The following is a 15,273-nucleotide window of genomic DNA, read 5'->3' on the forward strand; positions in this document are numbered from 1 at the left end:
TCCCTAGACCACCAAGGTATTTTTCTGGCATTATTCCATCATGTCTGCCCTGTATGAGCACTAACCTATGCCTTATTATGTTACATCCATCCTTCTATCACACTATTGTTTATATGTTCAGGCTTTCTACTAAAAACTATGGATTTTGGCACAAATAGATATATATTTGAAGGGTCAAATGTTTGAACTTTTTTTGGCATTTACCCCCCCCCCTTTGTGGAGTTTTACAGTATTTGTACTATTTATTATTACATTAGCCTTCAGCACTATTTTTTTCATTCATATTTATACCGACACCGTTTTATATTAATAGAGAACTAGTGCTTACCATCACCTGTCATTATCTTTGGCTATTAATAGAATACTACAATTATATTTTTCATATATATATATATGTATATCTTATGCCCCTCTTCTATCTCCTTGCCTTGGTAGATGCATTTTCTTCCTGTGGTTCAGAGTGTTTTAATTATTCATACAATTGTCTAAATCAATGTGTACCTATTATATCTATTTTTATTGATGTGTGGGTACCTGTCTTCTATAGTGCCACCATATAACTAATTGTCTGTTTAATAAAGGTTTTTTACTTTTAATATTTCCTTTCGTTTTGAGCTCTTTTATGACCACATGTTCGGTGTTCGCTCCTCTGGATTTGTATGGATTTTTATATGCAGCATTTCACCAACTAGTTGGTAACTTTAACCCTAGCGTCCGCGTTATGTCATTATGGTGTGGGGTGTGCAGCTACTTCTCAGTGGTTTACCCTCTATTGTTGGTACATATCAGTGAACGGTGGCCACCAACCAGTATTTAATATGATACGTGGCCTTTCTCCTGTGCTTATTTTCGGCCACTGACTGTTAATTGATCTTTACTTGCAAATGGTTTGGGAATTTTATATTTGTCTAATGAAGGTGAAATACACTGCTCAAAAAAATAAAGGGAACACTTAAACAACAGAATATAACTCCAAGTAAATCAAACTTCTTTGAAATCAAACTGTCCACTTAGGAAGCAACACTGATTGACAATCAATTTCACATGCTGTTGTGCAAATGGAATAGAAAATAGAATTATTGGCAATTATCAAGACACCGTCCATAAAGGAGTGGTTCTGCAGGTGGGGACCACAGACCACATCTCAGTACCAATGCTTTCTGGCTGATGTTTTGGTCACTTTTGAATGTTGGTTGTGCTTTCACACTCGTGGTAGCATGAGACGGACTCTACAACCCACAGAAGTTGCTCAGGTAGTGCTGCTCATCCAGGATGGCACATCAATGCGAGCTGTGGCAAGAAGGTTTGCTGTGTCTGCCAGCGTAGTATCAAGAGGCGGGAGGTGCTACCAGGAGACAGACCAGTACACCAGGAGACGTGGAGGGGGCCGTAGGAGGGCAACAACCCAGCAGCAGGACCGCTATCTCTGCCTTTGTGCAAGGAGGAACAGGAGGAGCACTGCCAGAGCCCTGCAAAATGACCTCCAGCAGGCCACAAATGTGCATGTGTCTGCACAAATGGTTAGAAACCGACTCCATGAGGGTGGTATGAGGGCCCGACATCCACAGATGGGGGTTGTGCTCACAGCCCAACACCGTGCAGGACGCTTGGCATTGGTTACAGAACACCAGGACGGGCAAAGTCGCCACTGGTGCCCTGTGCTCTTCACAGATGAAAGCAGGTTCACACTGAGCACATGTGACAGACGTGACAGAGTCTGGAGACGCCCTGGAGAGCGATCTGCTGCCTGCAACATCCTTCAGCATGACCGGTTTGGCAGTGGGTCAGTAATGGTGTGGGGTGGCATTTCTTTGGAGGGCCGCACAGCGCTCCATGTGCTCGCCAGAGGTAGCCTGACTGCCATTAGGTACCGAGATGAGATCCTCAGACCCCTTGTGAGACCATATGCTGGTGCGGTTGGCCCTGGGTTCCTCCTAATGCAGGACAATGCCAGACCTCATGTGGCTGGAGTGTGTCAGCAGTTCCTGCAAGATGAAGGCATTGAAGCTATGGACTGGCCCGCCCGTTCCCCAGACCTGAATCCGATTGAGCACATCTGGGACATCATGTCTCGCTCCATCCACCTACGTCACATTGCACCACAGACTGTCCAGGAGTTGGCGGATGCTTTAGTCCAGGTCTGGGAGGAGATCCCACAGGAGACCATCCGCAACCTCATCAGGAGCATGCCCAGGCATTGTAGGGAGGTCATACAGGAACGTGGAGGCCACACACAATACTGAGCCTCATTTTGACTAAAGTTGGATCAGCCAGTAGTGTGTTTTTCCACTTTAATTTTGGGGGTGACTCCAAATCCAGGCCTCCATGGGTTAATAAATTTGATTTCCATTGATGATTTTTGTGTGATTTTGTTGTCAGCACATTCAACTTTGTACAGAAAAAAGTATTCAATGAGAATATTTCATTCATTCAGATCTAGGATGTGTTATTTGAGTGTTCCCTTTATTTTTTTGAGCAGTGTATATTTTTATGTATGATTTTCCCGAGGATGTTTTATGGGTGTGCAAATCCTATAATCCATCTGCTGTGTGTTTGGAGGTCGGCTTCACTGTCTAACAATTGTATGGTATTAAGGGCTCTATACACATTACACTAATGCCTCTTGAACCTGCTGATATCACTGGATTCAGCTGACAATCTAATGTGTATGGAGGCCTCGGACAACTGGGAGAAATGTTGATCAGGCATGTTTGATTCCTGACTGAAAACATCTGATCCCCGGGAGAAAAAAGCGATCGGCAGACATGTCTGGCAATGGTTCTTTCATAGACAACATTGAAGCGTCGAGATGGCGGCCAGCCGAACAATAGGCCGAACCTTTATTCGGCCGACAGTCTCTAATGTGTGTGGTCGGCTGTAGTAAGTCTGCCTCACTGTCTTTGCCTGGAATGCTGGAGCAGTACACACATTACTGATTTACTTACTGTTCATTCACTTGTAATTTTAGTCCAGTATCGTCTGTCCGAGATTTTTTTAGCATTTCCTAAGAAAAGAAAAGGTTTGTGAGATCACCACAATCTGATCTTTCTGAAAGATTACTTTTTTCAAGACTTTAATATTAGCTGAATTTCAGGTTCTTAGTGGAACTGTTTCTGCTATTTTTCATGTCATAATAACTATAATTTTCTGTAGGACGGCAGGTAAACTTCCTGCATAACAACATCTAAGAGAGTTAAAAGAAGGCACTTGAGGAACTCAACCTTTGTTACAAAAAGATGGCTAGTTTCAATCTACATTTCCTGACCCCCCCCAAATCTGAGAAGAATCATTGTCAGAAGCTGCCTGTCCTCTCCAACAACAACAGGAACCTTTCCCTGCAACCAGGGAAAATGTAAATCCGGTCCATTTATAATGACCACGGACAAGATAAAGATCCCCAACTCACATCAGGACCACAAGATCCCAGGTACTTTCAGCTGCACCACAACTAATGTGGTGTACTTAATTATATGTACCAAATGTCCAGCTGGGGGTCTGTATGTGGAGGACACAGGACAAAAACTTATAACAAGGATGAATTCTCACTGCCACATAATAAAAGAAAAAGAATTGATCTTCCTGTGGCCAAACATTTTTGTATCCCTGATCACAGCATCATGGACATGAAATTACTGGTATTAACAGGTAATTTCAAATCTCAGAGAGACAGAGGAGTCTGAGAGTACAATCTTATGATGACCTATGACACATTCAGAACAGGAATAATATGTCCATGGATTTATGTCTTTCTATATCAACTAAGGAATGTGCTCCTCAGACCATTTGAGGCATCACAATAGTGGACCAGACCTCAATCACAGGACAATAAAACTCTCACACTCCTTATCTATGAACTGCTCCAATATTTACAGCCACAACTGTTTCTCCCTCTCCCATACTGATAGTTCTGCTTCACGTCACTTGTCTCATCTATTGCACTATTCCTGTGCCCTGTTGGCAAAAATATGTGAGTCTTCTTATTTTATGTTATATTACGGCTGATGAAGAAACCTGAGGAGTCTCGAAAGCTTGCAATTTACCATCTTTTCAGTTAGCCATTAAAAGGTATCAACCACTGAGGACTCTCAAATTGTAATATTTTTCCATACAGATTAGATAGCTGTCAGCTGAACAAGCACTTGGCCTACTTCTATCTCTCCCAAATTCCCCAAAGCAGGAACGCTCCTGTGTTCTCTATGGGAAAGCCACTGCCACATCCATCTTTGGCTTATCTTAGCACCGAACAGAAGGATTCCAATAGCAGGTCCCCATACAGATTAGACTTTGGGCCTGTCCCACTGATATCGGCGGCTACAGCTGAGTAATGTATATGGAGGCATTTACTCACATGAGGATACTTCAACTCGGTTCCCCGGCCAGCGGGATGTGTACAATGTCACTGCTGATATAGCTACAATAAAGCTTTGCAGCTCATGCAGACTTCCATGCAAATCGGTCTGAGAGCAGACCGCAATGCACAAACTGGCCGCAGCTCTCCAGACCCGAGTGTCACAGCTTCATATATTTCTATCAGCAGTTACACTTTCGTCGGGAGACCTGCAGCTAGTCCGTGCTATAGTGGTCTGTGCTCGAACTGATTTGCACGGACGTCAGCATGACCCCTAAGTGGTGTCTGTCACTGCCAATCATTCTACGCACATCTACCACTTCACAGCATAGAGACTGCATTACCGCACACATAGTGCCCATCAATAATCCTCTATTGTCAAGAGGAATGTCGTTACCGCATTATCCTGGAGTCACAACAGATAAAAGACAAGTCTATGAGTCCGCGATGAGTCTGTATCTGCAGAGCAGCAATCTCATGGTGTATGACAGGTCTCATCCAAACTAATTAAGTGCACTTCTATAAAGTACAGTGCACAGATAAAGGGGGTGATTTTCACTAGGGAACTATTTAAAGTCACTTTTTCTTGTGGCTGTGTTGACATTTTTAGCGACAAATTTATCAAAAAGTTGCACAATTACAGATGTTTGCTACCCATTCTGAGATCAGCATAATGTATATAGAGAGACCCTGATTCCAGCCATGTGTTACTGTTTTATTAGGAGATTATCAGTAGAGGGCTAGTTAACCTGCTGCCATGTAGTCGTCCATATTCATGAGACCTGTATAACCTTGATTGAAAGCTTTCTGCCTATGCACAGTGTATATGGAAAGCTGTCAATCAGAGGTGAGGGGAGGGTCAATCAACTGCTAGATCTGCAACAGGTAAAACAGGGATTTAATCAAAACTACAGCAAGCAGCCCAGCAAGTGACACATCACTGGAACTAGGAACTCTACATCATGCTGCTCTCAGGTTACATAGTAAAAACCTTATTACACATCTGACTTTGTTTTAAAAAAAAAAGTCAAAATTCACAAATTTGGCTAAACCCTCATTTGTGTAGCTAACCACACCCACGTTAAAAAAAAAACGTTGGGAGTGCGTACATTGTAAACATTAGCAATTTTTAAAAGCAAAAATTGTGTGTGTCAAAATTTATCTTTTTAACAGTAGAAAACTGGCAGAAAAGCCTTGCTGCATGCTCCTTAAATGGAACCTGTCACCAGGTTTGACCAATATGACATACGGCCAGCATCTTTCAGTCCTGATATACAGCTTTCTATAATGGTGTATATAAGCCCCCAACGCGACCTGCAAGACAAGAAAAAGAGCTTTTATTATACTCACCTGGGGGGCCATCGGGTGCGAGTGGAGTTGCTCGTCCTGGTCCGGCGCCTCCCTTCTTCTTGCTATGTCGTCCTCCTTCTTGCTTCGTGTGGATGACGCATCCCGTACGTCATCTACACAGGGTCCCCGGCATCGTGCTCCTGCGCAGGCGACATTCTCTGCTCTTTGACCTTTCCCGGCGCCTGCGCACTGCAGTACTTTACTCCGCCCTCGTCAGGGCAGAGAATGTCGCCTGCGCATGAGCGCTGCGATTTTTTTTCAGTCTGATCGCGATCCGATCAGAGCTGAAACAAAAACCCGCCACTGAGCCATCATAGGATTAAATTGGTACAAATGCAATCCGATTTTTTTATCAGATTGCACTCGAAAGATTTAATCGCAAGTGAGAGCGAGCCCTAAAGGGGACACTGAACAGGGCTTATGCGTCAGTTTTATGGAGTAAAAAAAGTATGAAATTTTGGTCCAAGTCTTTATTGCTCAAAAATGTGCATCTTTTTGAATTTTTACGATGCCCCTGCCACTTGTTGGTGGAAATGTCGGCGTGGTCAGCCAGGTAAATAAGCAGGTTTATGAGCTATGACTTTTTAGAAAGCCAAAAAAGGTTGCAATTTTCACTCCTGCAGCGGGGTGATAATTGTTATTATTATGGAAACATAGTGCAACACGTTGAAAAATTTTGCACAAATAATGACAAAAGTCTGCAGATGATAAATCTCCGCGTCTGTCTTCATTCTTTGCTGCTTTGGTTTTCTTACCTCAATTCTAGAAGCAGCGGTTTCGACGGCAGCTGCGGTGGCTGCCATTTCCTTCTCCACCAGGTCTCCCAGCTCCTCCTCTTTAATATCGAGTGACGGGGGCCGCAGCTCCTGAATAACAGTTAGATAATGTTACTTGACTACGATATTACATACAAATTAGAACTACCCCCATATACAGGAGGATCTAGTCCTAAACTGAAGATTTTGGCTAGGGCTACACTGTGAGAGCAATTCTCAGGCAAGTTGTTTGGCCTAACACATCGGCATCTTGCCTACAACGCGATGTCATGAGACTATTTTTAAGTTGCGCTTCACTATAAAAACAAAAGCTAAATTGCAGACAGGTCACATATGAGCTGCAAGACCCACGAGACTTACACTGAAGTCTATGAGGGCAAAGTTGAGCACAACTTGATATAAAAAATTCAACAGGCTTGAATTTTTGCAATAGTCAGACTAGGGTTGAGGTTTGTTGAGTTTCACTCCACCATATAGCTCTAATCATAAGCCCCCATACACATTAGACTAACGCCGATTAAACCTGCCCATATCAATGAGATTGGGCCCCCCCCAGACTGATGGGGGAGTTAAAGGGGTATTCCCATCTCCAAGATCTTATCCCAATATATAGTAGGTGTAATAATAATAATATTAGCAAATACCTCCAATTAAAAATGTAGTGTAGTATTTTTGATTCGCTATGTCTCTTACTTCATGTTCAGGTATTGTGGGACCTTAGGTATCCACGGTTATGGCCACTGGCAGCTAGATAACTAACTGCCATTATATCAGTGGATGTAACCATGGATACCTAAGGTCCTGGAATGCCTGCACATGAGGAAAGAGACAGAGCGAATTAGAAAAACTATACTACATTTCTAATTGGAGGCATTTGCTAATATTATTATTATTACACCTACTACATATTGGGATAGGATCTTGGAGATGGGAATACCCCTTTAAGGATGCAGCATGTCTGATACCGGACTGCCAATCCTTTGGTTCTCTCTGTGATAACCCGCCACCTGAGATGTCTGATGGCAGCTCTTAGGCCACGGCTCCACTATCAGTATTTGGTCAGTATTCGGTCAGTATTTTTTCTCAGGAGTGGGAGACAAAACCAGGTGAGGAACAATCAGAGAAAAGGTATAATAGAAACAAGTCACCAATTCTGCATTTATCACCCACTCCTGGTTTTGACTCCCACTCCTAAGAAAAAATACTGACCGAATACTGACCAAATACTGATAGTGGGGCCGTGGCCTTATACAGAACACAGGAGCACTCAGCCAAACGAGCGCTCCTATGTATGAGAGAGCTGGCCGAGATAGCTGCCGGACGACAAATTGGCCAAATCATGATCTGCCGACAGCCATCGCCTTCTTAAAGTCGGCTTTGGCGGGGTTCTCAGGGCATCTGATTTTGATGACCTATCCTTATCAGATTGGTGGGGGTTCAACATCCAGAACCCCCACCAACCAGATGGTAGCTACAACAATGGCAGTCAGGTGCAAACATTGAACGTAGTGCACAGAACCCGACAGCGACTGCTACATATTAAGTGAAGCTCCGCTGTGCCGCTCCATTCAATGTTTACATCCGCCCACTGCTGGGTCTATGAACAACTATTAAAGGGGGTGCCAGGTGTCAGACCCCTATTGATCGGATATTGATGACCTATTCTAATGATAAGTCATCAATTTCAATTGCTCGGAGAGCACCTTTTAACAGAAAGGTCAATGAGGCCCCTATAACTACGTCGCTTTGCCATGAATACAGTGATCTCTTCTTCTTCATCACTGCATCCTCTTGACATTTGCTGATTAGCCCTGAAATTCTAAGTTGTTCCTATTCCCATACACTCAACATGGCTAGCGGGGCCAAGCCAAGAAATTATGGAAATTTCACAATTAACAAAAAATATAATTGCAGCCGGGACCTGGAGTTCTTGGCGCGCACACTCTGACCGAAGTAGGTCACGTCACCAGAGGGTCTATGTGTAATCAGACCTGATGACTAACGACTGTGCAGACATTATGCTTAATCAAAATTTCGTGTCTCTATGGGATCGGATCTATAATTAATGCTGTACGTACAGTTACATAAACTGCCGGGGTATTTGTTTCTAATAGGAAATATTACAAAAAAAGTACTATTTCCTCTAAACTGTAAAATGACGCATTGTAGACAATCAGACGCATCGGCTGGTGAAGTTTACCTGAGCAATGCCAGCAATGAGATTCAGTATGGCGGTGATCTGGCTGCAGTCGGCTCCGCTCTGTGAGGCTTTGCTCTTCAGGTTGGAGAGATAGTTCAGAGCTTCAGTGCCACACGTACGACAGCTATCGCAGAGCTCTGAGAAGAAGAGCATTACACAGTATAAGGATACTGGGCGTGAATGGCTATTGGAAGTTAAAGGGATTGTCTGGTTAAAACAAGTTTTCACCGATCCAAAAAATAGGAACTTATTGGACCGCTGGGACCTGCACCGATCGGCAGATCAGGCAACATTTATCCCCGTTAGGATGGAGAAGAGGGCACATGCTTCACCGCCGCTCCATTCATTGCCTATGGGGCTACCGAGTGCTGCATTCGGCCTTTTCCGCCAGCCCCATAGAGAATCAATGGCGTGGTTGTCGGACATCATGAACCTTTTAAAGTGTTTGTCTTTTTGTGTCAAAACTTTCCTAAAGGGGTCCTGATCACTGGGTGGGGGGGATACTGGCTGGTGCAACTCACTTCCATCAGTCAGAATTAATGGGGGTGTCTACTGCTGAATTTACTTCTCCAGGGAGAAGTAATAATACAAGATGTCCATTACAGACAATCATATGAGACAAGGAGGAAGAAGGAGAAAAAGCAACAGCAAATCCGTCCTATAAATCCAAGTACTTCTCCAGCTACTGAGGTTGTCTCATGTGTTCAGGATTCAGAAAATCGGGCTTGGGCAAAACCTTCTTATTTTAATCTAAAATATGACCAATTTTAGATTTTTGCAGAAAAATGTGGAGTAGATCAGATGAAACCCGGCATTACTCACTGTCAGACGTCCTCGTCTGGGCTCCTTGCATGATCACATCACTTATTCTATGTGCAAACTGGACCAGGTTTGGCAACAGGGTGTTTACATCTATGAAATTAATAGGATAAGGAGATGAATCTATAACACATTGAAGATAAATGATGAATGATGATGAGTGATCAAAACAAGCAAAATCTCCAAATATTAATTCCAAATAGAAGTATCTGAAAAATGATGAACTTGTTAGAAGATGTTCTATGCAGGACCATGATATAATACATTAAATTCGCTCATAGTAAGTATATAATAGACTTTATCACCAAGTTGTCAATTGCTAGATGTAAAGAAAAAAAAAAAGTCACTTATAGCAAACAGAGCTACAGAAAATTGTGAAGGATTTAGAAAAACAAAACTATATCACAAACATGCATAACTATTGTATATACAATCACTAAGCTGGAAAGTCAATACCGATTGTATACAGAGCATGTAGATATGGGAAGAAGATCCAAAACTGTATACTGTGTATATACTGCAATCAATTACTTGCAAATTCTCCCCTATGTAATAAATCCCTGGTGCTAACAGGCTAATAGCAGGCGTCATAGCTATACAATGTATATTATTCATTCTTGTAATATTTGTTGATGTTTTTTTGACAAATTCATAAAAAAAATGTTGCAGTCCGACTCAGATGTCATCCGAGTGCAGTCCGATGATATCCACGCACCCGTAGACTTGAATGGGTGAGTCTCATCCGATTCATGCGACAGATCGCAGCATGCCGAATTGGTATGAGAAACATACCAATTGTCCCATTACACATCATTGGCCCGAGTGCTATCCGATAAAACAACGGACTGCACGTGAACGATTAATAAGGTGGTGTGAGCGAGCCCTAATCAAGACAGTCAGAGGAGGGGGCAGGCGCTGACCCTTTCACTGCCATGGTCTGTACTCCAAATGAGTAGGGAAATAAACAGGGGTAAGAAAGCCACTTACATGCAATTTTTGTTTTACAGGAATGAAGAGAAATCCCCTAATAACGTGTTTTGCAAAGTCTCATAACTGTCCATGCTGGACAAAAATATTTTTTTAAAAAAAGTTTAGTTATTCTTCAAGATATGCTGTTTGAAAGGGAAGTTGTCAGCCGGGTTTTGCTTTAAAATCTGAGAAAAGCATGATTTAGGGGCAGAGACCCTGATTCCAACGATGTGTCATTCTGTGTTGTAGTTTCACTAAAATCAGTGTTTTATCAGCAAGAAATTATCACTAGAGGACTAGCTGTCTCATGCCATGTGGTCTTTCTGCACTATATAACCCCACCTCCACCACTGACTGTCAGTTTTCTGCCTATGCACAGTGTACACAGAAAGCTGCCAATCAGTTAGTGATGCGTCATTGGAATCGGGATCTCTGCCCCTACATCATGCTGCTCTCAGATTACATGGCAAAATCCTGGTAATAGATTACCCTTAATGAAGCTGTATCACGACGACGAACTATGTGCAGTGTTGGGGTATATCGATGTCATGAACAATAGAGACCACCCTGCCTGTTACTCAGACTAGAGAGATGCTAACCGGGATCTCTTGATGAAAGCTGTTGATAAGCGCATGTTCACACAGCTAAGGCTTCAGTCACAAGATGAAAAGTCATAAGTTGATCACCAGGACGTCTTTCTTTTGATCAGGGGCTGTCCCTTTAAAGTGAATGACCCCTTAGCCAAAGCACCAGTATCGTCCTTCATCAAATGGATGGCACACTCATAGTAAAAATGGACAAACAAATGAAAAATGGACCCTCTAATTCCTGCCTAATTTAAAAGGTGCTATAGGGATAGATGACATGGAGCAATAGTGTGATCCTATTGATGATGGTACGGCCTGAATAAATGTGTGTGGCTAAATCAGTTTTAGGGCTCATGTACATCCATAGCGCAGTAATATTATCTAATGGATGTTTCCATACCTCTGTATGATGTTGTACACCCCACCTAGACTGAAAAGTCACTTTTTATATGGATCTGTACTTAAAGGGGTTTTCCCATAAACAGTTATTTTAATCAATAGATCTTGGAATAATAAGTTCCACAATTGGATATGTTTAAATAAAATGTTCCTGTGCTGAGATAATCTTATAAATGTGCCCCTGCTGTGTACTGTGTAATGGTTGTGTCTGACCGTACAGGAACACGGTCTGATCATACCACATCTCCTGGGCAGGGGAGGACGCAAAAGAGTATACAGATATTACAGCAGGGAATCAGAAATAATTCTTTCTTTGAGGTAAAACATTTTTTTATAAATAGGCAGGGAAATGTTTTACCTCACAAAAAGAATCATCTGTGATCCCGTGCTGTCCTGTCTGATTTTTTTATCGGCTTGAATTCATCCGATTTATGTGGGAGCGAGCCCTTAGTGTGCGAATCCTTCCATTTCCTACATATTACAGCATTATCCTACAAATGTGCATCTCCTCTGGTGCCTGTCCATCTGACTGCTATGCATTTCCTCCACTTGCCTGCTATACTCTTTACAGCTTTTGGTCCTCTCCCATCTTTTCTTCTCACCTGAAGTGTCAGACATGTGTCTCTTCCAAGCCTGGTCTAGTTTCTCAGTGCTGTCTACTGCTGCCACCGTTCTGGAGATTAAAAAGTCTGAAAAATAATCCAGGATTAGTGGATTTTGAAGTCAGATCCTCACACGGTAGTAAGATGTTCTTGAGGCCGTGCCCTCACCTGTAGAGACGCTGCAGCTGGTGTACAAAGGTTCATCCAGCTGCTGCAGCGCTTCTTGGATGATTCCTTCCACCTCCTGCATCAGGCGCTGTAGAAAACCCTCCTCAAGATCTTTAAATTGTGAGAGACAATCCTGAGAAGACGTAAAGGAGGGGACAATCAGTCCTGTATTCAGTTATGTATACAGAAGATAAAAATGGAGACGTCCGTTACACTGGTCATGACAACAATCTGTACAACGTTTCTCAGTCAATAGTTATTGATGCTACTGCAGAGCAAATATATGAACAATATTTCTCACTGTTGCCAAATAAGTCACCATTTTTTTGCAATGGTTGCAAGGCCGCTTGTAACCTTTCTGTCCGAAAACACTCAAGTTCAACTTTGATTTGTTCATAGATCAGCTTAGAATATGATTCAGGATAATGGTTGCAGGGCCTGCTGTCAGATGAGCTCACTCATGGATTCTCTGTTGACTCATTCTGCTATGTACAGTAATACACAAAAGGCTGTCAATGCTAAACAGTCAAAAATTTTTCTCTAAACTGTAATGCAAAAGTGCTATGCAGCCAAAAACATACACAGTAATGTAAAAAAAATTCCCCAAATCCTGTAAAAGTAACAAAAAAAAATTAAACCGAAGAGTGAAAAAATGTATAAGATAAATCTACAACACAGGTAATGATACAGAAAGTTGGTGTTCTGCTCTTCAGACGTCTCACCTGTTTAGAGGTTTCCATGTTGCTCTGAAGAAGCTGGACTTCCTGTTTGCTGCTCTCTAGCGCCCCCTGCAGCTCATCCATCTGATGCATCTGTTCCTGTGCCTAAAAATGTAGAAAAAAAAAAGATAAAAATGACCTTTCCATATTTAATGGATATTGTATTCTCAACACTGTTAATAATTGGGTATAATATAATCTGTATATTGAAATGTACTAATTTGGAGCATTAAATATGTTTACAAGGCATTACAAATGAAGTTCCCCTTTAATCCAACGTCACTGTGCACTTGTCTAATTATTAGAATAGGACCCATGCCAGATGCCTGCGGGTCGTACACATGTCCTGGCAATCATCTGCCACCGTAATGTCATCGGCGCCACTCACCTCCCGATGTGGAAGTGAGCGTAACTGGAGACTCATTTTAAGCCTCTCCTTAGACTGGTATTACAGAAATGTTAAAATGTTGCACCACGCTTGATTATCCTGCCCCTAACTCCTGCTTGCTTATTTTCCAATCTGTTTCTACCAGGGGTTTAATTTCATTCAACATGGTATTTAACCCCTTAAGCCCCGCGGGTGGTTTGCACGTTAATGACCGGGCCAATTTTTACAATTCTGACCACTGTCACTTTATGAGGTAATTACTCTGGAACGCTTCAACGGATCCCCCTGATTCTGAGATTGTTTTTTCGTGACATATTGTACTTCATGATTGTGGAAAAATTTCTTCGATATCACTTGCGTTTATTTGTGAAAAAAACGGAAATTTGGCGAAAATTTTGAAAATTTTGCAATTTTCAAAATTTGAATTTTTAAGCCCTGAAATCAGAGCGATATGTCACACAAAAGAGTTAATAAATAACATTTCCCACATGTCTACTTTACATCAGCACAATTTTGGAACCAAAATTTTTTTTTGTTAGGGAGCTATAAGGGTTAAAAGTTGACCAGCGATTTCTCATTTTTCCAACAAAATTTACAAAACCATTTTTTTTAGGGACCACATCACATTTGAAGTCACTTGGAGAGGTCTTTTTGACAGAAAATACCCAAAAGTGACACCATTCTAAAAACTGCACCCCTCAAGGTGCTCAAAACCACATTCAAGAACTTTATTAACCCTTCAGGTGCTTCACAGGAATTTTTTGAATGTGGAAGAAAAAAATGAACATTTAACTTTTTTCACAAAAATGTTACTTTAGACCCAATTTTTTTTATTTTCACTGGGGTAACAAGAAAAAATGGACCCCAAAATTTGTTGTGCAATTTCCCCTGGGCACGCAGATACCCAATATTTGGGGAAAAAACACTGTTTGGGCGCACGGCAGGGCTCGGAAGGGAAGGAGCGCCATTTGACTTTTTGATTGTAAAATTTGCTTGAATAATTAGCGGACGCCATGTTGTGTTTGGAGAGCCCCTGTGTGCCCAAACTTTGGAGCTCCCCCACAAGTGACCCCATTTTGGAAACTAGACCCCCCAAGGCACCTTTATAGATGCATAGTGAGCACTTAGAACCCCCAGGTGCTTCACAAATTGATTCGTAAAAATGAAAAAGTGAAAAAAAAAACACTTTTTCATTTTTACGAATCAATTTGTGAAGCACCTAGGGGTTCCAAGTGCTCACTATGCATCTAGATAGGTGCCTTGGGGGGTCTAGTTTCCAAAATGGGGTCACTTGTGGGGGAGCTCCAATGTTTGGACACACAGGGACTCTCTAAATACAACATGGTATCCGCTAACAAATTGAATGGAAAATCGGCTCAAATTGTTAGCGGACACCACATTGCGTTTGGAGAGCCCCTCTGTGCCCAAACTTTGGAGCTCCCCCACAAGTGACCCCATTTTGGAAACTAGACCCCCCAAGGCACCTTTCTAGATGCATAGTGAGCACTTGAAACCCCCAGGTGCTTCACAAATTGATTTGTAAAAATGAAAAAGTGAAAAAAAAAACACTTTTTCATTTTTACGAATCAATTTGTGAAGCACCTAGGGGTTCCAAGTGGTCACTATGCATCTAGATAGGTGCCTTGGGGGGTCTAGTTTCCAAAATGGGGTCACTTGTGGGGGAGCTCCAATGTTTGGGCACACAGGGACTCTCCAAATGCAACATGATATCCGCTAACAAATTGAGCCGACAATTTGTTAGCGGATATCATTATTTTTTGGTGTATTATTTTTTTTATTTTTTTATAATATTTTTGCACATTTTTTTTTTTTTTCCACTTTCACACAGTTTATACACTTTATTACTTTGTCCCACTCTGGGACTTTCACCTTTTTTTTTTTCTGATCGCCTGCATGGCACAGGAATGAAGCACCATCCCTATGCCAT

General features: G+C 42.1%; 1 protein-coding gene across 1 annotated transcript in view; it reads right to left on the bottom strand.

Annotated features, from left to right (window-relative positions):
* HIP1 (huntingtin interacting protein 1) overlaps positions 1-15,273 on the bottom strand; it is a 199,203-nt gene that overhangs the window by 23,761 nt on the left and 160,169 nt on the right. Inside the window, exons 17-23 of the mRNA XM_073667838.1 lie at positions 12,941-13,042; positions 12,219-12,351; positions 12,051-12,137; positions 9,497-9,586; positions 8,675-8,811; positions 6,454-6,564; positions 2,946-3,004 (exon numbers count right to left, since the gene is read on the bottom strand). Coding sequence (XP_073523939.1) covers positions 2,946-3,004; positions 6,454-6,564; positions 8,675-8,811; positions 9,497-9,586; positions 12,051-12,137; positions 12,219-12,351; positions 12,941-13,042 — 719 coding nt within the window. The remainder of the gene's footprint in view (positions 1-2,945; positions 3,005-6,453; positions 6,565-8,674; positions 8,812-9,496; positions 9,587-12,050; positions 12,138-12,218; positions 12,352-12,940; positions 13,043-15,273) is intronic.

This window comes from Phyllobates terribilis, unplaced genomic scaffold (genome assembly GCF_046119375.1).
Source record: "Phyllobates terribilis strain yellow unplaced genomic scaffold, ASM4611937v1 Scaffold_2__4_contigs__length_985480577, whole genome shotgun sequence".
NCBI classification, from domain to species: Eukaryota; Metazoa; Chordata; class Amphibia; order Anura; family Dendrobatidae; genus Phyllobates; species Phyllobates terribilis.